Source organism: Penicillium psychrofluorescens (genome assembly GCF_964197705.1).
Source record: "Penicillium psychrofluorescens genome assembly, chromosome: 2".
NCBI classification, from domain to species: Eukaryota; Fungi; Ascomycota; class Eurotiomycetes; order Eurotiales; family Aspergillaceae; genus Penicillium; species Penicillium psychrofluorescens.
Window position 1 is genome coordinate 2,198,457 of NC_133440.1, and position 20,742 is coordinate 2,219,198.

Genomic DNA, 20,742 nt, shown 5'->3' on the forward strand with positions numbered 1-20,742 from the left:
TGTTGCCTGATGTTTGAAGTAATGGCAGAAATATCGTGTTTAGCTATGAGAGAAATTTCCCTTTTAGGTGCTGCTAGCGACACTATCTTGTAAGAACGGACCAACCGAAGTCGGTTAGTTTTGTGTTCCATAAAATGGAAGATTAATTGCCAGTCACTTGACTCCGATAATAACTGTGGGTGTTATCATATCGAGGTCTACCGTGGGTTCTACTTAGCGTTTCCTAATTGGGGCCTATCAGCGACACGGTCGCCAAGTGCTCCCGAAAAGGCAAAGCGGCAAGCAGAGCCGACGGTTTCTCCACACGCACAGGGATCAGCTATGCGGGGAGACAGGCCTTCTTTGATAAGGGATTCTGGGAAAAGTTATAAATATGCTATGGCAGGATATACCAGCACAGGCTTCATACTTTGTCGACTTCCTCACTTCTGCCATTTACGTGTCAGCTAAGTACTTGACAGCATGACAGAGAAAACCTCGGAGGTGGCCGAGGCCCGCGCCGAGAACTTGAAAGATGGTCCACCCGACCAGAATCAGGATGACTCGATGCAAATTTTTGCTTCGTCTGGAGAAATGTTTGAATATTCGGCGAAGGAGGAGCGGATGGTTCGTTGGAAGCTTGATCTCATTTTATTGCCAATGGTATGTTTGAAAGGAGTAGATATCGGGTGCGGAGCTTCGTTGAGAACTAACCAGCCTCTCTGCAGATGGCTATTACATATATTCTTTCCTTCATGGACAAAGTGGCTTTGGGAGAATCTTCGATTTTTGGAATCTTGGACGGCGATGTGCGTCCTGAAATCAATTTCCCTTGCAGCTATTTCACAAACTGACAATGACTTGCTCGGGGGAACAGCACTTGAAAGGGCAACAATACAGTTGGGCCAATTCAATTTTTTATTTCGGATACCTCTTTGCGCAGTATCCAAGCTCGATTCTGATGCAAAAGCTGCCAATTGGCAGATACTTTGGAGTTATGATCCTCTTGTGGGGAGTCGCTACTACATGCACAGTGGCAACCGACTCCTTCGCCGGCTTGTCCGTGTGTCGGTTCTTCTTGGGCGCCTTTGAGACCTGCATCTCTCCCATTTTGACTATTCTAGTTTCTCAATACTGGACTCGAAGCGAGCAACCGCTACGCGCTTCGATTTGGTGGGCAGGTGGAGGCGTCGGTGGATTTATAGCCGACTCGATCACATATGCTGTGTCCGGAGGGGCGTGGAAAAACAGTCAATATGCCACATGGCAGGTACGAAGTTTCTTTCTTTGATGGATCGAATCTCAAATCTAATCCAAGATACCAGATTGTTTTTCTTGTTTTTGGGCCCATCAGTATTGCATGGGGGGTTTTCCTCTTCTTCTTCCTGCCGACCTCTCCGATGACTGCTTGGTTCTTGACAGAGCGCGAAAGAAAGATTAGCGTTATGAGGGTATGTCCATTGTTAGGATACATGGTTGACATGCTAAAGAAGTCTCTCAGGTTGCTCAAAATCACACGGGTATTGAAAATCGCAAATATAAACTCTACCAGGTTAAGGAGGCTCTCCTTGACATACAAGTTTGGATGCTATGTGCTCAGAGCTTTTTACAATGTATTCCCGGTGGAGGGTTGACTGCTGTAAGTACATGAGACACATCCTTTTGAGGTATTTGCTAAAGACGATGCAGTTTGGCAAGATCGTTCTCCAAGGCTTGGGATACTCGAACCGCGAGACCATAGTTATGGGCATGCCTGCCGATGGAATCCAACTGATCGTCAATGTCCTGGCCGGTGTTATCTCCCAGGTTATCCCTAATACAAGATGCCTGATGATGATTCTTTCCAATATCATCGTATTGATTGGAAGCGTATTAATTCAGAGTGAGTTCTATCCCACTGCTTGAGTTTTACTCCGCTAATTTGTCGTCCTACATATAGCTCTACCTGTCTCACAGAGACTTGCACCAAATTACAGTAAGTCTTCGTGCTTTTAACCGCCTTTTAAAAGCAAATCTAACGCGGTTAATAGTTCTCTACGTCAACACTATTCCATTTATTATGTGCTTGAGCTTGATCTCTTCGAATATTGGTGGATTCACTAAGAAGGCCACCTGTGGTGTCAGTTTCCCCGTCTTCTGAAATTTAAGCAAAATGCTGACATTTACGTTTGATCAATAGGTAATGATGTTCATTGCTTATGCTGTTGGACAAATCGTTGCTCCACAGTTTTTTATTGACAGCCAAGCCCCTACGTATCCCACTGGGTTCCGGGCATTTTACGTCAGCGTTGCCCTCATGATCGTGATCGAGGTTCTGATGGTGTACGTATTTACTCCAGGAGGCAATAAAGCACCCATAGCTGACATCTTTTCTCTCCAGGCTTTATTTGGTGAGACAAAATCGCAAGAAGGCCAGAACAGCCCCATCGGAATCCCAAGCGCCCGCAGGTGTATCCTCCGCGGATTTCCAGGACCTCACAGACAGGGAGCATCCTCACTTCAGATATGTTTATTGATAGTGGCACAATATTGAACCTTTGGAGATCTCGGATTAGGTCATTTCGAAATACTATTTTATTTCCCCAAATCTATTTTTCCAAACATTGAAACACCCGCTTGTTGTACCGATATAGTTATAAATCCACAGTCCCTAAATCTCAACATCGAAAATCCAATAGAAAATCATTCAAATGCTAGTGGGAAAAATCCCTCGGAATTGGAGGAATCAATCGGCCATGGCCAATCTGCCAATAATTCTGGTGGCAGCTGGAACTGTGGCATCTGGTCGAAGCCAGCAGCAGATGTGGTTCCGACGGGCTGCGTAGCCTGTGGATATGCCGAGGGAACAGCAAGTTCGGCCTTCGCGTCCGATACTTGCATCGTGTTGCTTGCTGCTGTAAGATCTAGCAGCCTCGAGGTACGCATATAAGCGTCTATTCGATCAACCTGAGACCGTAGTCGTTCGTTGGTGCCGGCAGCTCGGTGGAGGCCAGTCTCGAGACGTTGAAGTAGATTTGCCATTTCAAGGCTACAACATTCCAGGTCAGTCAGAGATCGAGGTGTATACAGCGACAGGGGAATGAATTGCACGTACAGTAAAGTGCGAACCCGGATGTAGGATGCTTCGCACAAGTTTCCCTCCATGACAGAGCCGAGGATGTAACCAATACCGCCAAGGTGATGAAGCTAGAACTCTTAGTACTTGTTCGACATGTATGGCGGGAAGAAGATATACCAGAGGGGAGTTGATCGCTTTCAGATACTCGACTGGTACATTCGAAAATACGCTGAGCAGTTCTCCTGCAACGTCACATTTTCGCTCGACGCCAATCTCTTCCACGGACAGAAGAACCATGCGAAGGAGCTGAAGTGTCGCTTGGATATTGGCTGACTGAAATCCAAACAAATCCTTAGACATGTCCCCTGTAATTGGTGGCGTCTCCCGAAACTGTGATGGAAGTTCGGAGTACAGAGTGAGGACTCTGTCCATAACGATTGGCTCCGACATGAATGATGGACTGAATAGAGACCAGACTTGTGTAGTCCCATTTACTGAAGAGAACCGCCGTCTGTTTCCATCAACAACGTGCTCAAGAATGCGATAAAGGTCCGTGGTAAAGTTCCAACCACGCAACCAGGTCACAGGCTGGCGGGATACCACTGTGGCTCCGCTTGGAGGGAAGGGTGTTGTTTCCGGTGATACTGGTGGCACGTTATAGCCTTGGCTTGTGATGAATTCGTCATCCACTTCAGTCGGATAGCGCACCAATGAATGGGCCTCGCGGTATCGAATAACGCCTCCCCACACAACAGTCGCATAGATGTCCAGGGTATAAATTGACCAGAACTGCCAAGGTGGTCAGCAAAGTCGCAATATATAGAAAATAAGTTCATACCAATCTCCGACGCTCCTCGATTTCAATGGGATCTAAATCTTTTGGCCAAAGCTTTTCGTCATGAAGTCCTTCCATCGACGTCAGGGTGTGATACAGCCCAGAATATTTCTGCATGCTTCTGATTTGACCATTCTGAATGCTGGCAATAGCAAGGATGGCACAAGCACGCATGTAATTAATCCCTTTGGCGGCCACAAGATCTCGAGGAATAGAATCCCTCGCTGCTGCGAAGAAGGCCTCGGATGGTGGATCCATGAGCTCTTCCCGGCGCCACTGATTCGAGTACAGTGCACCGTCACGCGCCCGACCGGAGACCAAGGAGCAAACCGCCATCGTCGAGGCAAAAAGCCCTTGGTTGCGGAGATGCTCTTTGTGATTGATCCTGTCTATAAATGACGGCTTGTGAAATAATGGAAATCTAGAGACGAGCTGTTCAGTCACTATAGTCAACCGAAACAATTGACAGGCCATACATTGGGTAGACGATCTCAAAATAAACTTGTACCAAGTTCATTATTTGCCGGTCACATGCAATGGCAAATGCCTTCCATGAGTTGAGCAGGGCCGCATCTTCGTCATCACCCTCTCTTGCCAACCAACCCGGGTTGAAAGTAGGCCAAGGGTCGCCAGGGACCGACAGACGGTTGGAATTGCGAGAAGCAGAGGATGCGGAAGCTCTTTCTCGGTAAACAGATGCCGTTGAGGAAGGGTCACCATGATCGACCGATTCTCTCCTGAGCTGGACGTCGCTACCATTAATGCGAGTGCCGGCCTTGACGCCCCGGCGTTTCGCCGGGCGATTAAAGGTGCACGACACGTCAAAATCAACACAATTCTGACAGCGGCCTAGCGGGTCTTCACTTGGTCTGCATTTTATGCTGCGTCTATTGCAGAAGTCGCCTGCATTGCGCGGGTTAATATCTGGTATCTGGGTTGCAGCCCGCCCAAACTAAAGTGGAGAACCCCAAATCGGCCGTGGGCAGAGGAGATACGTACAGGCTTTGGAGATGCGCTGCAGCTTCCGTGGTTTTTGCGTTTTTGGCGACATTCATTCATTAGATTATTCCAGATTGGTAGGAGGTTGGGCAAAGGCGCGGAGCTTTGCAGGTTGCACGAAGCTCGACGTCAAGGACCGCCGAGTGAGCTCCGGCACGTGTAGTCTGTCCGGAGAGAAGATATTGAGATCGTGGAATGTAATACAAGGCTGGGAAACGCATCAATCAATCAAGTTTCCTCCTTGCGATCAATTCTTGTCTCAAGACAGTAAGTGCAGTGGAACAGAGGAACGAAAGCCGCAAGAACCGCACTGGGGAGATGAGTCAGCGGATACTTAGTCACGTGATAGCCACATGATCGTCCGTACTGGCTTTAACTATCCACTCTGCAACGCTCCTTTCGTCATACATACGCCTTCTTTTGAGATCACGGATTGCATGTGGGGTCAATAAGCCTGCATAGAACCATGGAAAAGAATTATACATCCATTGCGATTCTGTCCAGTTCACACAACTTAATTCAACGGACTAAGCATACCCTTACTATTCTGTACAAGATACCAATGGTATTACGCAATCGTCTCCGCCTCTGGTTTCTCAGGAGAGATCCGCTTGTTCTCTCCAGCATCAAGAGCCTCGATCCTGTTGATTCCGTGTTCTGTCAGAACATCACCATGAAGTTTATATGCTTGTTCCATCTTCCAGTGGAAGGGACTTGAAGTCGAGAATAGTGCTTCAATCGATTCTAAGGAGCGGTTACGAGTCTCCGGGTAGACTAAACCAATGATCAGCTTGGGATTCTTTTTGGTGTTCCCGGATGAGACTCACAGAGGTAGACAATGGGGATCCAGATGAGATTGAGACCAGCAAAGAGAAAGTATGTTCGGCTCTAAGATGAGTTGGTCAGCGTCGCCTGTAGCAGGAGACTATTTGGCAAACATACCTTCAAAGAACCAAACATGATAGGGTTGACCAGAGTAGTCATTCCCACGCCAAAGGCCCATCCAGTAATCCCAAAACCATTGCCTTGGGCTCGCAGTTCGCTGGGAAAGATCTCTGTAGGAACTAGGAATGCAACGGTACCCCAGGTAGCAGCATAACTGTCAACCCCCATCATGTCAGTCAAGAGAAGAGTTTGAAGTGGTGTATGGATAACCCACCCAATGTTAAATAAGAACAGCATGGTCACGGCACCAGGAGCATACTGGGCCGCCTTCGCCGGATTATGCAACGAGCCTTCATACACAGCTCCAGCCTAAAATACAGTTAGCAATAGACAACACACAGAGACAGAAACATACAATGAGATTGACAGCAAATAAAACAGCCGCGCCACCCATCAGACAGGGACGGCGGCCTAGGCGATCAACAATATGAGCACTGATAATAGTGCCGACAATTCCAATTGTGTTGAGGCCTCCAGCTAGGCCATTCTGCTTGATGGTACTGTATCCAGCTTGGTGCAGAAGAACCGGGGAATACGCGGTGACAGCCTGAATTGCAATCTAGGTTAGAAATGGTCTGAGAGAAACTCCGGGATTGACACACAGTAATACCAGTCCAGGAAGCCATTATCTGTAGCCAGATACAGAGCCAGGCTCGTCGGCCCAAGTTTGTGTGGGTCCTTGAACCCTTCCCAATCAATATTTTGGCAAACTGGATGGGAGAACTGCGTTGGCCTTCCTTTGCCGAAGTGACAATTTCCAAGTATTCCCGATTAATCTCATCCGGTGTGGCCTTGTGTTTGCGAATCCGCCCCAAGAGGTCGTGCGCCTCTTCTTTCCGACCAACGGACGCAAGGTATCGGGGACTGTCCGGCAGCATCTTGATGAAGCTGACGAGAATGAGTGCAGGGAAACACTGGAAGGCTAGGAGAAACCTCCATCGCACAGCTGAGTATCCGTTGTTGACGAAGGCGAGACCGAAGGAGATCCAATAGGCGACGGAGATTCCTAGGTCTCGAAGAAATTAGCAATGTCTGCCACAATTGTTCTCGGTTGAACTTACAGTTGGCAATGAAAACGTATCCGAGAAACCCGCCGCGATGGTTTGCTGAAGAGGTCTCCGACACCAAGACAGGGGTGATACCGGTTAGGGCTGTTGTCGCAATCACGAGAGTTAGAGCAAGGCATCCTTCAAATCACACATGGAACTCGCCTCCAGTGCCAATGCCCGTCACCACTCGAGCACATATCATGAAATTCGAGTTCTGAGCAGCAGACTGCAAGGCGCCGCCGACCAAGGCAAACAACGCGCCTATCAAAAGGCCATTGATTCGACCGATTTTGTCTGCCAGCCAGCCACCAGCAAAGCAGCCGAAGATAGCACCGAGGTAGTAGACACTGACGATGCCGCCTTGGTGCGTGGTGTCTGTCACGGTGCCATCCGGCTTCCCGATGCCTACCGTGGTCACATAGTCAGGCGAGGCGTTGACGCCGCCCATGACACCCTGGTCATAGCCCTCGAAAAATATACAAATGAGTGAGAAGGTCTGGATGGCAACATTTAGCTGCCGTGGCGAGAGCCGCTTCCACAGCGTCGCATAGCCCATGATGGATGGGTCCAGCACTTCATAGATCGGCCCCGCCATCAGGCGACCCCGAATCATTTATAAAGTGGAGCGTCCCCAGTTGATCGGGATGGGCTTGAACCACGGAGAAGCATGGGGACAAGCTTTCTCCGCAGGTCATTCAAGCGTGTAGCCGTTTACCCATGCTGTTAAATGTGAAACTTTGTCCGGTGTCTCTCCCGTAGGGCGGGAATTAAGCGTTTTGCCGATCACCCCTTCAACCGACATGGCATTCTCGGGGATCAGGCGAATTGAATGGCAATTGGCGATGCCGACATGCGCTAGCATGCTTTCTCCACCATCGGTCAGTCAGCGATAGGATATGGTTTCGAGGTTCCATTAAATAAGGCCGAGTGCTCGCTCATGGCTTTCTTCGTTTCTACGATATTGCTGTTGGCTTCACATAGTAAATTATGACTTCACACGCCGTCAACGGCACTTCAAAGGCAGTCAACGGCACGTCCGGCCATGCCTTGGACATTACTGTCCTTGGTTTGAACAGCGGGACGTCGATGGTGAGTATTTTTACGGTTATAGGAAGATGAAGCTCACATTTAATCAAGGACGGTATCGACTGTGCCCTTTGTCGCTTCCGCCAGGAGACTCCCGAGTCGCCGATGCACTTTGAATTGCTCAAGGTGAGTCTTTCCTGATATCTACACAGAGCACGACTAATATGTAACTCTGCATAGTACGGGGAAATCCCACTGGAGCCGGTGATCAAGAAGCGGGTGATGAACATGATCCTGCACAACCAGACTTCGCCATCCGAGTTGTCAGAAGTGAATGTCATTCTGGGCGAAACATTCGCTTCTGCTGTCCACCAATTCTGCAAGGACTATCAGGTCGACATCAACACAATCGATGTATTGGGCTCCCACGGCCAAACTATCTGGCTGCTCTCCATGCCCGAGCCAGGGGAGACTCGGAGCGCGCTTACTATGGCCGAGGGCTCATTCCTGGCCTCGCGTACCGGGATCACCTCGGTTACAGACTTCCGTGTTAGCGATCAGGCGGCTGGACGCCAGGGTGCCCCACTGATTGCCTTCTTCGACGCGCTGGTGCTGCACCATCCAACTAAACTGCGCGCATGCCAGAATATCGGCGGCATTGCCAATGTGTGCTTCATCCCGCCAGATACTCACGGCGGCGTGGACGAATGCTATGACTTTGATACCGGCCCCGGGAATGTGTTTATCGACGCCGTGGTGCGCCACTACACCAACGGTGAGCGTGAGTACGACAAGGACGGCGAGATGGGTGCTCGCGGCACTGTTGACCAGGAGCTCGTCAACGACTTCCTACGCCACCCATACTTTGCCCTGGAGCCTCCTAAGACCACCGGGCGTGAAGTCTTCCGCGACACCCTCGCGCATGATCTGATCACCAAGGCCGAGGCCAAGGGTCTGCATGCTGATGATGTGGTGGCTACTATCACCCGTGTTACGGCCCAAGCCATCGTGGACCACTACCGTCGCTATGCTCCGAAGGATCTGGAGATTGCGGAGATCTTCATGTGCGGCGGTGGTGCTTACAACCCTAACATCACGGCGTTCATCCAGAAGAACTATCCCAACACCCGCATTATGATGCTCGACGATGCCGGGATTCCAGCCGGTGCAAAGGAGGCCATCACCTTTGCCTGGCAGGGCATGGAGGCCGTCGTGGGCCGGTCTATTCCCGTCCCCACGCGCGTTGAATCTCGCCAGGAGTATGTACTTGGAAAGGTGTCTCCGGGCAAGAACTACCGCAAGGTCCTGCGCCAGGGTATGCTCTTTGGTGCGGGTCGTGACCACCTCTCTCCGGTCAAGGAGCTGGTGAACTATGTTGATGGGGAAGTGTTCAACAACAAGTGGTGATTGGTTGAATCGATTCGGTTCTTGTATAGAATAGATCTCAACGGGCCTCGTTCTGGGAGTCTTTATTGATGATTAGGGTTGAAAATTAGATTCAATCCATTATATATAGCAATCTAAAATCATATTCCAAGTGATTTCTATATCTCATTGTCCAATGGGTGGACGGGATACTCTATATACATACACTTTCTTGTTAGAGCAATCTAATATTTTCATAGGAAGTCTCCAATAATTAGTTCAAACTGCAATCCTCCCAATAGACTCAATCCGATTAATATTTGCTCTTGTTTCCTCGTGCTATACATACCTGCTGTGCACTATGGACGCCGTCCAGTCGAGGTGGGTCCCGCGGCGGAAAAGTCAGGCAGGATCGTCGTCGGACAAGCAAAACCCCTGCTGCTCCAACTGCCTACCTACCTACACAACTAATTTATTCCCAATGTCACCACGCCTCGCTCGCGCCCTGCGCTCCAGCACCATCCGGCGGGTCTTCCATGCCCCAGCCCCCTACCGCTGTTTTTCTTGCGCACCCCGGGTCCAGGAGCAGACGAAGCCCGGACAGGATGAACGCATGACACACTTTGGGTTCACCAATGTGCCCGAATCCGAGAAGGAGTCACGAGGTATGTCTACAATCTGATTACGAGTGGCAGCAATGGAGCTGACCGAGACACCCAGTGGGTGCCGTATTCAGCTCTGTCGCAGCCTCCTACGACACGATGAACGACCTCATGTCCTTGGGCATCCACCGCCTCTGGAAAGACCACTTCGTACGCTCCCTCAACCCAGGTTCCTCCATCCCCGCGCGCGACCCCTCCGCCCAAAAGGGCTGGAACATCCTCGACATCGCCGGCGGGACCGGCGACATCGCCTTCCGCATGCTCGACCACGCCACCAACATCAACCACGATCTCGACACCCGCGTGACGATCAGCGATATCAATGCCTCCATGCTCGCCGAGGGCCGCAAGCGCTCCGTGCAAACACCCTACTATAACACGCAGCGCCTCTCCTTCCTCGAAGCCAACGCCGAAAGCATACCCTCCATCCCGTCGGACTCGATTGATTTGTATACCGTTGTCTTTGGGATTCGCAATTTCACGGATAAGCAGGCAGCGCTGAATGAGGCCTTCCGGGTTCTTAAGCCTGGCGGTGTTTTCGCGTGCATGGAGTTCAGCAAGGTCGATAACCCGCTCTTTGATGCGGTGTACAAGCGTTGGAATTTCAGTGCTATTCCCCTCATTGGGCAGATCGTTGCTGGTGACCGCGATAGTTACCAGTATCTGGTGGAGAGCATTGAGCGGTTTCCTAGCCAGGAGGAGTTCCGAGGTATGATCCAGAAGGCTGGGTTTATGATTCCGGGGCAAGGGTATGAGAATTTGACGGGTGGAATTGCGGCAATCCATAAGGGAATTAAGCCTATTCACAAGGCTTGATTTGGCGGGAGCATATAGAATGTATTTTTACCTCTAGCTATTGCATTATCTCTGTATTATAATAGAGGATCCAACAAAACATGGCGGAGCTGTTCCAATGCCATGATCTAAATCCAATGCAGAAAAGACAGTAGTAAAACGGGCATAACATCGTCAACCAGATGCAATCATGCAAATATTATGTACAAGATTCAACGAAATCATTCATCCCACAGATCATCCGCCTCCATCACCCCGACGCACCTAGCCGGATCTGCAATATCTACCACCGCAATGACAGAGACCGGATCAGGCCCGTCTCGGGATGTAGAGACCAGTCGGCGCAGTTCCTCAAACGAAGTCGAGTCTGATACCAGCAACCACTCAGTCCGGGGCACAGACACTTCAGTATCTACCTGGCAAACACGCCTATCCACATTATCGTTCTGTGCGAGAACAGAGCGAAATCGCCGTGGAGGCACAATTTCCGATGGAGATAGAAATACCCAGGACTTGGCGTCGGGATGCTGGATGGCTGTGAGAAGGATGTCGAGCAAGCGGGTATCAGAAGGTGACAATGCGGATGAAAGTGGAACTGTGGGGATCTGGTCGATAGGAACGAGCATGGATCGAGGAATCTGACGAGGTTTTGGTGGCGGTTGCAACGAAAAACATGGGACCACAGTGCCGCCGGCGGGGTCATCCCAGGAGGTCGAAGCGGAGGAAGCAGGCGAGTCAAATGCCGTCGTTGTATCGCTTGGTGGCGTGGTCCTTGGTGTTCTTGCTGCGGCCGTCGCTGCCCCGATGGCTCCGCCAGGGTGGAAACTTCGGAAGACTTCTGCTGGACCTTTGCCGGGTGTCTGGTGAAGTTTCCGGGCTGTGGCGATGGCCAATGCATCTCCCAACGACAGAGCCACTGTTGTAGATGATGTCGGCGCAGCCACACCAAACGATGAGCCCTCGTCTTCATGGACAGGAGCAGGAAGCAGAATTCCCATCCCAGGCGTACCATGCAGAGACAATAAGGGACAAGTATATGGCGACATGTGGGAAGTAAGCGCAATGACCGGGACCGAGGCCGGAATATGAGGTAGTAAAGCAATCAGCTCAGGCGAACGGCCCGAAAAAGAAATCAGAAGCATTGTATCGTTCTAGAACCCGAGTCAGTCAGCCCGGTTCATGCACAATGCAGGCCGATCAGGCTTACCGGCCGCACCAATCCCAGATCCCCATGCAACGCCTCCGTCGGATGCAGGAACGCACTATACACGCCCAAACTATTCATCGTCGCCTCGATCTTGCGTCCGATCTTGCCGCTCTTGCCCACTCCACAAACTACCAACTTCCCGCCATCGCGCACGCTGCGCGCGATCTGCTCCACGGCCCGGGCGAGATCCTGCTGTGCCCGTGCATCCGTCTGGTAGATGTGTTCAAGGTGGGCGAGGGCAGCTCGCTCAGTGGAGAGGACGTGGATGGCTGTTACCACGGAGGAGACATCTTGGTTTGTCCCGGAAGAATAGGAGTCGCTCGGGTCTGGAGGGGTGAGCGGCCAGGGCGAAAGGCCATTGTGGGAGGACATGGAGGGCGGGGAGAGAGCGAGAAGGATGGCTAATATTCCATCATGGAGCGGGCTAGGGGAAGTCAGACCAATTTATCTTAGCCGATGGATGAAGGCTGCCCAGACCAACACGGGCTGCGTTGAAGGAGTGGAAACTGTGGAGGCGAGGGAAGATCGGAGGTGATCGATAACGGATGATAACGGGTCAGACATACCTACTGGAAGTGACTAGGTAAAATTCGTGAATTCTCACTACGCAGCCTCCATCTATAATATATCCCTGGTAGGATTATTGCTGATAGACTTCCACACAGTATACATCCGTGAGATGCCCAGATGGTGCCATCCGAGGCTTCGATGGTGAATCCGTCAATCAGATGCCCGATCGAGTAAGTCCGATCGACTACAACAGATACATATACTTCCACACCGTGACGGGTCTAGGCAGGTCTAATTGTCCTCGTCATATGTACAGAGGGTATATCAATCAAGGCTAGAACGAGGCATTATGTACATCGGAAAAAGAATAATCAAGCAGGTGAGACAGCCGCCAGTCCACGTCCTGGAAAACGCCGGGGGGAAAAAAAATCATTGTCATGTCGTCGCTTCACCTCTCGCAGGCAGAGGGTATCGTATCGGGGTGGTTGGAACATCAACCCGACTTCCCTGCGTCCTGCCGTTCCTTGCCCTTTTCCGTCGTGCCGTCATCCTCGTACAGATGGTGTTGCTCAATGTAGTGGATGACGGGCACGGGGATGAGGTAGCGCACGCTCATCTCCCGCCGGAGGAAAAGCCGGATCTTAGTGCTGCTGACGTCGTTTTGGATGAGCTGCTGAATCACATAGATAGTGTCCTTCCAGGGCTGCAGGCTCGCCAGCGCCTCGTCGATATCGGTGCCGCTGCGTTCCACAATGAAAGACTGGTGCGGTGATTAGCAGAGGGTAAAAGAAGAACAGACAGCCCACATACCCCGTATTTGCCCAGAATATGGTCGAGATCCTTCTCGCTCCAAACACCAGGAGTGGACATTGTGTGGATCAGATCCGCGCCCGCCAGCAGAGCAATCCGTACGGGCTTCCGGGTTCCATTTCCGGCATCCACGCCTCCCCGGACGGTGTTGATTTCGTGGTCAAAGTGGTCCAGCACCACGGCGGTGGGCTGATACTCCTTTTGCATCGGCTCCCACGTATCGACCATCAGCCAGTCGGATGTTTGGTCCACGGCCAATTGACACATTGCGACTCTGTTGGATTTATAATCAGCGCTCCGGTGCGACCGGCTCCGAGTGCAAGATTTCCTTACCGATGCTCGGCACTGGCTAAGCCAGCCTTGCGGTATGCATCAGACACCGGCGAGAGATATCCTCCGAGGAGTTCAAAGTCGGTGCTGAATTTGACGTAATCCGCGGCCATCTCGAACATGCGCAGGTGGAGGTAGGTGATGGGCGAAAACGAGCCACACGCGATCAGCATCAGCGGCGTCTTCTCGGGGTCGGCCATCTTGCGCTTCAAGCGCAGTTCGGGGAAGACATAGTCTTCCATCGGGGCTGGGGGGATATGGGCTGGAGGTTGGTGGACATCGTCACTCTGCCCTCCGATCATTTCCGTCGCCATGGCGGGGGATGGGCCGGGGTAGGAACAGCCGTTTAGGAAAGAGATTCCGGGAGGAATCTGGGGTCAGAGAGAACAATTTCTTAGAGGATGTGAGAGAAATGGGGGGGAAGAAGGAGAGAGATTGCGAGGAAGCACAAGAGGCGGAACGAAAAGCGATGGCGAAATCGAAGGGGCGAAACAGCCGAAGGCGGAGGAGGAAGAAAGGGAAGAAGTGTTCGGTGAGTCAAGAGAAACAGACCGAACCAGGCAACCGGACAAGACAACAGAACAGCAGTGGACAACAACATATTATTGTATTAGATTCTCTATACTGTATAGATGATGATGGTTGTGATGATTCGGAAACCGAGCTCTCTATGTCGGAGGCATATGCTACCTACAATATAGTAGTTAGTAGGGCACTAGGACTATGACTAGGACTACGACTATGACCGTAGGTATCCACGGAGCAGCGCTAGCCAGTTCATGCCCGATCGGAGACTGGGCAGAATGGAAATAGTTGGCTGGAATAGGAATCATATCGTTATGGTAACTATAATAATAGGATGTTTGAACACTTAAGGCAGCCAGGCACGAATGTTGCACTCTCTCTCTCGAATCCCGTCGTCACCACCACATCCTCCACCACATCACATCTTCTTCTTCCTCCCCCCCTTCATCCCTGCTCGCCCATCATCTTTCCCCCATCCACTCTTTTCTCTTTTCGCTGCCACAGCTTTCTACTCTTCAGTCCCACTCACCCTCTCGCCCGTCTCGGCTAGCCCTTGACTGGTGTGCGGATGGCGGGTTGAAACGGTGTTGACCACAACCCAACCCCAGCTCCTCAAACCCCCTCTTCCCAACGACTTATGGCCAGGCAAAGGCCCTCCGCCAACCGCCAGGACCCCCTTGAGGACTATCCCATCGTCTCCCCCGCCGGAGCTGCCACCTCTCCTGCCCTGAGGTACTTTCCTCCCTCTTCGCCGTGATTTGACCTATCCCCAAAGCCCTCGGCCTCGATCTCCACGGGATTCCCACCCTGCGAGAACCCCGTGGACGACCGCTCTCTCCTTCGTTCCTTTTCTACCCACCTTGGCCGCGGTCCTGCTCCACTTACTCGGCGTGGATTCTCCGGACTGCGGGAGGATTCCACATTCCTTCGTCATCTCTCTCCCAGCTACCTACCTCGGTGTTCTCCCCTTACCCTCTCTTCTCACGTCATCCACCCATCGAGATCCTAAAAAGGCCTGTTTCTCATGTCATCCAGAACCACTCGCTCGTCCGCGAGAACCGCTGCAGATCCTCCTCCCTCCACCGACTCCGGTGCTGCCTCCACCTCGGCCGCTGGCTCGGCTCCATCTCGAAAACGCAAGATCTCCTCACGTCGCGACCGCCCTTCTGATACCCCGGATCAGCCAACACAACCTTCACCGCCGCGGAGATCCAAGAGACAGCGGACCGCTGCCTCGCAAACGGCTTCTTCTGCTGGCCCTGTTGCCGCAGGTTCTCGCCGAGGCGCCCGCAGTCGCCCAAACATGTCACAACCGGGGTAGGTTATGGGACTATTTTGGGGACTGAAAGAGTAAGCTGATTGTACCTAAATAGCTCGTCGTCACGACCATCGGAGGAGTCCTCAAAGAACGCTTCGTCTCCACCCGCTCCGAGCCGAAAAACGAGCCGAAATGGTAAGCGAATATGCTATTCTATTGTAGTTTCTCAATACTAACGGCATCATTTACCTGTAGCAGATCGACTTGGAGCAACGCAGTCTCCTCCGCCTCGACGACAGAAGAAGCGCTCTGCAAAGGCAAACCCGGACGTCTTAATGCGAGACGCGGAGGAGGATCTGGAGGAACATGATCACAAAGAAGAACGGGATGCATCCCCGACGGGAGATAGCAATGATGACACCAATCCCTCGGCTTTCGATGAGGAAGACTTGGACCCGTTCCATAGCAGCCTCTTCGGTAGCCGGGGACCTATGGGTCTGCAGAGTACCCTTCGTGCCCTCAGTGGCATGATGTCTGGCATGTCTTCACGCCTTCGGGACATTCTTTGTAATCTGAGGGAAAAGGATGATCCATCCATTCAACTGATCGCCCTCCAGGAGTTGTCGGATCTCCTGCTGGTGTCGAACGAAGACAATTTGTCGGGCCAGTTCTCGCCCGATCCGTACGTGAAGGAGCTGGTGACTCTTATGCAGCCAAACCAGTTTGGCGAAGAGAATCCCGAGATTATGCTGCTTGCCTGTCGCTCTCTTGCCAATCTCATGGAGGCTTTGCGTGGCTCTGTCGCTAACGTTGTCTACGGTGGGGCAGTGCCCATCTTGTGCCAGAAACTCCTGGATATCCAGTTCATTGACCTCGCCGAGCAGGCCTTAAGCGTGAGTGTTGGACCGCCTTTGACTTCGATCTATGACTGACGTTGCTTTCTTCTAGACTCTGGCCAAAATCTCAGTCGATTTTCCTGCATCCATCGTACGCGAAGGCGGGCTCACAGCTTGTCTGACCTACTTGGATTTCTTCCCGACGAGCACTCAGCGCACTGCTGTGACAACAGCGGCCAACTGCTGCCGCAATCTCCCCCACGATTCGTTCCCCGTTGTTCGAGATGTGATGCCCACTCTTCTCAATGTTCTCTCAAGCAATGACCCGAAGGTTGTTGAGCAAGGCTGTCTATGTGTTTCACGTATCGTCGAGAGTTTCAAACATCGCCATACAAATCTGGAGGAGTTGATCGAGCCGGCCATGCTCAAAGCCATTCTCCGACTCTTGCTTCCGGGGACTACAAATCTGATTGGCCCTCATGTTCACACTCAATTTCTCCGCGTGTTGGCTATCACAGCCAAGGCCAGCCCTCGACTGTCGAATGAATTGCTCACAATGGATGTGGTTGATACTCTCTACCAAATTCTGACAGGCGTCTCCCCCCCTCAAGACATCGACAACACGGCCGTCAAGATGGACAGTGTTTTGGTCATGCAGGCATTGATTCACCGGCCGCGTGAGCAGGTGTTCGAGACACTCAATGTCATTTGTGAGCTGCTGCCAGGCGTTCCCAACCGTGAGGGATCGCGGACAGATACCGTGCTCAGCTCCTATCTTGACAATAGCATGTCTGTCAGCTTGAAGTCGTCTAGGTCAAAAGAAACCGCCGAGGAGAGGCGCAAGATGTTGGCCAAGTGCAAGTCAGAACTCAAGCGGTTTGCTACGATACTGTTCCCGACTTTGACCGATGCCTTTTCTAGCACGGTTAATCTCAATGTTCGGCAAAAGGTTCTTATTGCACAGCTAAAGATGCTGCATATTCTGGAGCCTACCCTGATCGAAGACGCCTTGCGTACAGTTCCGTATGCCTCTTTTCTTGCTGCCATTCTTTCTCAAAAGGACCACCCGTCTCTGGTGGCGTTGGCTCTTCGGTGCTCCGAGCTACTCTTCCAGCGACTCGAGCACGTCTATCAGCACCAGTTCCATCGCGAAGGGGTCATATCCGAAATTGTCAAACTATCAGAGGGACCCCTTTCAAATGACAAAGACCTCCCCGGTTCTTCGGGCGCTGCGGCTATGGAGACACCAGCTGATTCGTCTCACGAAATCAAACCGGCAGCCGAGGAAGACAATGATTCCGCTGATGAGGATGGCGATGATTACGATGATCAGGATGATGATCCGGATGAGGACAACGATGATCTGTCGGAATCGGACAGTTCGTCAATGTCTGGACGCCATGATCTCAAGAAAATGGACACTGCTATCAACGACATTGTTATTCATGATGCTCGCGCTTTCCTCAAGATGTATGAAGCCAGCAACGGCGGTGCCGTTCGGGCGGAGGCTATGAAGATCCTGACCGAACTGCAATCGCTGGCTGCCGACATCGAGAAATGTTTCTCTGATCGCGGAAACAAAAAGGGCCTTTCTCTTTTCCAGAAACTGGCATATTACTTCGATGGGGATGCTTTGGAAAGCATCACGAGTTCGGAGCTGCTTAACTCCGGCATCATCCAGGTTCTGCTGGACGTTCTTGGCAACTTGCAAGCTCCTTGTATTCGCAATGCGCGAGCAGCATTTTTACAGGCATTTATGGGTGCATCCATTTCTGAGAAGGCCCAGAGCCAGAGTACCGCAACCACACCGTTCAGTGTTCTGATTCGAAAGCTGCAGGACCTATTGAGCCGAACTGAGCATTTTGAGGTCATCACTGTCAGCCATAACTCGCTGGAGAACACTCGCAGCAATGCGACGTATATGCTGGGCAAACAGCTTCGGCTCAAACTTGTTGCTGAGGATGGGTCTGAGGTGCCTCGCCCGTACAGAAACATCATGGTCTCGATCCATGCCATTGCTACATTCAAAGCCCTGGAAGATTTTCTACAGCCACGAATTACCATGTCAGAGCGTCCCCGGCAGCCACGATCTAGAGACAATATTCTTTCCCAGATCGCCAATGCTGCTCGGATTCGCGACCAGCTTGCTTCATCCAACTCCCCCAGATCACAGCTGGATGGCAGTCTCCCAACCCGCACTGGAGGCCCGCGTGGTCAAGCAACCGAACCCACTGTCGGCAATCGGATGGCTCCTACCCCGCAATCTCGTCTTCGTTCCCCTCTCCAGGAGGAGGACGAAGAGCATGATGAAGAGCCCCTGGAGTGTGCTGACGAAAGACAACTGAGCGAGGATGAAGACGAGATTGATGAACCTGATGAGGATGAGGAGCTCAATACTATCGTTGACGACCTTGAAAACGACCTTGAGGATGACAATGTTCATGATCCCACGGCCGTCAACATGGAGGTTGGGTCTTCTGGCAAAGTTACGGCCCGGAAAGAGGATGGGACTCGAGTGGGAACCCCCTCTCAGTCCACTCCGGCTTCCAAGCCGTCTTCATGGGCTCCAAACACTGCTTCATCCACCCCCATGGGTGGCAGCTCTTTGGCTACTGCTGGACGCCCTTTCTCTTCATACGCCGCTGCGATGGCCTCGATTCCCCAGGACTGGCACATTGAGTTCAGTGTGGATGGCAAGCCTATCTCAAGTGAGACCACCGTCTATCGTGCTGTTCACCATAACCGTGAACACGTAGGCGAAGGCCATCCCAGAAATTTCTGGTCTGCTGTTCACACTGTCACTTTCAAACGGGTTCCTGGTCCGCCGCCACCCGAGCCGTCCACCTTGACGACCAGCATGCCCGACTTTTCGGCTCAGGGAAATGGTCTTGAAATGCCCTCTTCCCTGAACAAGGACTCCATCACTGCGTCAATTCTTCGCCTCCTCCGTGTCCTGCATGAAATGAATGCTACAATCGATGACATTCTTGCTGAGGCCCGAGGCCTTCCTACCATTACGCCGGAGCCCTTGGCTCAATTCATCAATACCAAGCTCACCGCCAAGGTGAACCGGCAGCTGGAGGAGCCTTTGATTGTGGCGAGCAGCTGCCTCCCCAGTTGGAGTGAAGATTTATCTCGACTGTTCCCATTCCTGTTCCCCTTCGAGACCAGGCATCTGTTCTTGCAGTCTACCGCATTTGGCTATTCTCGGGCAATGATGAGATGGCACAACTCTCAGAGCGGAGAGGATAGCCGGCGTGATCTGCGACGCGATGATAGACCGTTCCTGGGTCGTCTACAGCGTCAAAAGGTGCGCATTTCACGGACACGTATCCTCGACTCTGCAATGAAGGTAATGGAACTCTACGGGTCATCTCCAAGCATTCTCGAGGTGGAGTACTTTGAGGAAGTGGGAACTGGTCTGGGCCCTACTCTCGAGTTCTATTCTACTGTCTCCAAGGAGTTCTCGAAGAAGAAACTCAAAATTTGGAGAGAGAACGATGGCGACTCCGCAGGGGAGTACGCATATGGCAAGCGCGGTCTGTTCCCGGCGCCCATAAGCGACGAGCAAGCGGCTTCGGAATCTGGCAAGAAGCAGCTGAATATCTTCAAGATACTGGGCAAATTCGTTGCGCGCTCCATGCTTGACTCCAGAATTATCGATATCTCGTTCAACCCGGCCTTCTTCAGAATTGCAGATAATCTTTCTTCCGTCGCCCCGTCGCTCGGTACTGTCAAGGCAGTGGACGAGGACCTTGCCAAGTCGCTGATCATGTTGAAACGATTTGCCAGTGCCAAGAGCGATATTGAAGAGAGCAAGTCAATGTCTCCCTCAGAGAAAACCAAGGCGCTGCAGGAGGTGCTGGTTGATGGTGTTTCTGTCGATGATCTGGGCCTTGACTTTACACTGCCAGGCCATCCCAATATTGATCTGATTCCAAATGGTTCCAATGTTCCGCTGTCCATAGAGAACGTCGACACCTATGTTGACAGAGTTGTGGACATGACCCTGGGCACCGGTGTTCGGCGCCAGGTGGATGCCTTCCGAACCGGATTCTCCCAAGTCTTCCTGTACTCTGCCCTTCGGGCATTCACCCCAAACGAACTTGTCATGTTGTTCGGGCAGGCTGACGAGGATTGGACCATCGAAACCCTGACGGACTCAATCAAGGCCGATCACGGTTTCAACATGGACAGCCGCAGTGTGCGTAACCTGCTTCAGAGCATGAGCGAGATGGATAAGCAGCAACGCCGAAATTTCCTGCAGTTTGTTACGGGTAGCCCGAAATTACCCATCGGCGGTAAGTCTTCTAGCGTTTTAGGTGATCAGCTGAGACTAACGTTGAAATGCAGGTTTCAAGAGTCTTACTCCCATCTTCACGGTCGTCTGCCGCCCAAGCGAGCCGCCTTACACACCCGATGACTATCTCCCCAGCGTGATGACCTGCGTCAACTACCTCAAGCTGCCAGACTACAGCAGTCTGGACTTCCTGAAGAAGCGATTATCAGTCGCCATCAAAGAGGGCCAGGGTGCATTCCACCTGTCGTAAATT

General features: G+C 51.9%; 8 protein-coding genes across 8 annotated transcripts; 4 read left to right on the forward strand and 4 right to left on the reverse strand.

Moving 5' to 3' along the window:
- Window positions 1-1,424: 1,424 nt before the first annotated feature.
- Window positions 1,425-2,495, forward strand: PFLUO_LOCUS3021 (uncharacterized protein; the record flags this gene model as incomplete). The annotated part of the gene is made up of 7 exons (XM_073780224.1): window positions 1,425-1,430; window positions 1,481-1,618; window positions 1,669-1,861; window positions 1,919-1,954; window positions 2,010-2,098; window positions 2,159-2,301; window positions 2,360-2,495. 7 exons carry the CDS (start codon window positions 1,425-1,427, stop codon window positions 2,493-2,495), a joined length of 741 nt encoding a protein of 246 aa, XP_073637099.1.
- Window positions 2,496-2,661: 166 nt separating this feature from the next.
- Window positions 2,662-4,208, reverse strand: PFLUO_LOCUS3022 (uncharacterized protein; the record flags this gene model as incomplete). The annotated part of the gene is made up of 4 exons (XM_073780225.1): window positions 2,662-3,007; window positions 3,074-3,165; window positions 3,215-3,826; window positions 3,876-4,208. The coding sequence occupies 4 exons, from the start codon at window positions 4,206-4,208 to the stop codon at window positions 2,662-2,664; spliced, it is 1,383 nt and encodes a 460-aa protein (XP_073637100.1).
- Window positions 4,209-5,439: 1,231 nt separating this feature from the next.
- PFLUO_LOCUS3023 (uncharacterized protein) lies at window positions 5,440-7,421 on the reverse strand (the record flags this gene model as incomplete). The annotated part of the gene is made up of 8 exons (XM_073780226.1): window positions 5,440-5,645; window positions 5,699-5,759; window positions 5,814-5,970; window positions 6,031-6,125; window positions 6,172-6,375; window positions 6,419-6,828; window positions 6,878-6,967; window positions 7,028-7,421. The coding sequence occupies 8 exons, from the start codon at window positions 7,419-7,421 to the stop codon at window positions 5,440-5,442; spliced, it is 1,617 nt and encodes a 538-aa protein (XP_073637101.1).
- A 431-nt stretch (window positions 7,422-7,852) lies between these two features.
- On the forward strand, window positions 7,853-9,298 carry PFLUO_LOCUS3024 (uncharacterized protein; the record flags this gene model as incomplete). Its single annotated transcript, XM_073780227.1, has 3 exons — window positions 7,853-7,954; window positions 8,003-8,077; window positions 8,132-9,298. The coding sequence occupies 3 exons, from the start codon at window positions 7,853-7,855 to the stop codon at window positions 9,296-9,298; spliced, it is 1,344 nt and encodes a 447-aa protein (XP_073637102.1).
- Window positions 9,299-9,737: 439 nt separating this feature from the next.
- Window positions 9,738-10,734, forward strand: PFLUO_LOCUS3025 (2-hexaprenyl-6-methoxy-1; the record flags this gene model as incomplete). Its single annotated transcript, XM_073780228.1, has 2 exons — window positions 9,738-9,921; window positions 9,977-10,734. 2 exons carry the CDS (start codon window positions 9,738-9,740, stop codon window positions 10,732-10,734), a joined length of 942 nt encoding a protein of 313 aa, XP_073637103.1.
- Window positions 10,735-10,934: 200 nt separating this feature from the next.
- Window positions 10,935-12,292, reverse strand: PFLUO_LOCUS3026 (uncharacterized protein; the record flags this gene model as incomplete). The annotated part of the gene is made up of 2 exons (XM_073780229.1): window positions 10,935-11,864; window positions 11,921-12,292. The coding sequence occupies 2 exons, from the start codon at window positions 12,290-12,292 to the stop codon at window positions 10,935-10,937; spliced, it is 1,302 nt and encodes a 433-aa protein (XP_073637104.1).
- Window positions 12,293-12,923: 631 nt separating this feature from the next.
- Window positions 12,924-13,884, reverse strand: PFLUO_LOCUS3027 (Nicotinamide/nicotinic acid mononucleotide adenylyltransferase 1; the record flags this gene model as incomplete). The annotated part of the gene is made up of 3 exons (XM_073780230.1): window positions 12,924-13,190; window positions 13,241-13,514; window positions 13,574-13,884. The coding sequence occupies 3 exons, from the start codon at window positions 13,882-13,884 to the stop codon at window positions 12,924-12,926; spliced, it is 852 nt and encodes a 283-aa protein (XP_073637105.1).
- Window positions 13,885-14,732: 848 nt separating this feature from the next.
- PFLUO_LOCUS3028 (Ubiquitin fusion degradation protein 4) lies at window positions 14,733-20,739 on the forward strand (the record flags this gene model as incomplete). Its single annotated transcript, XM_073780231.1, has 6 exons — window positions 14,733-14,827; window positions 15,131-15,412; window positions 15,469-15,548; window positions 15,609-16,246; window positions 16,302-20,490; window positions 20,543-20,739. 6 exons carry the CDS (start codon window positions 14,733-14,735, stop codon window positions 20,737-20,739), a joined length of 5,481 nt encoding a protein of 1,826 aa, XP_073637106.1.
- Window positions 20,740-20,742: the final 3 nt, after the last annotated feature.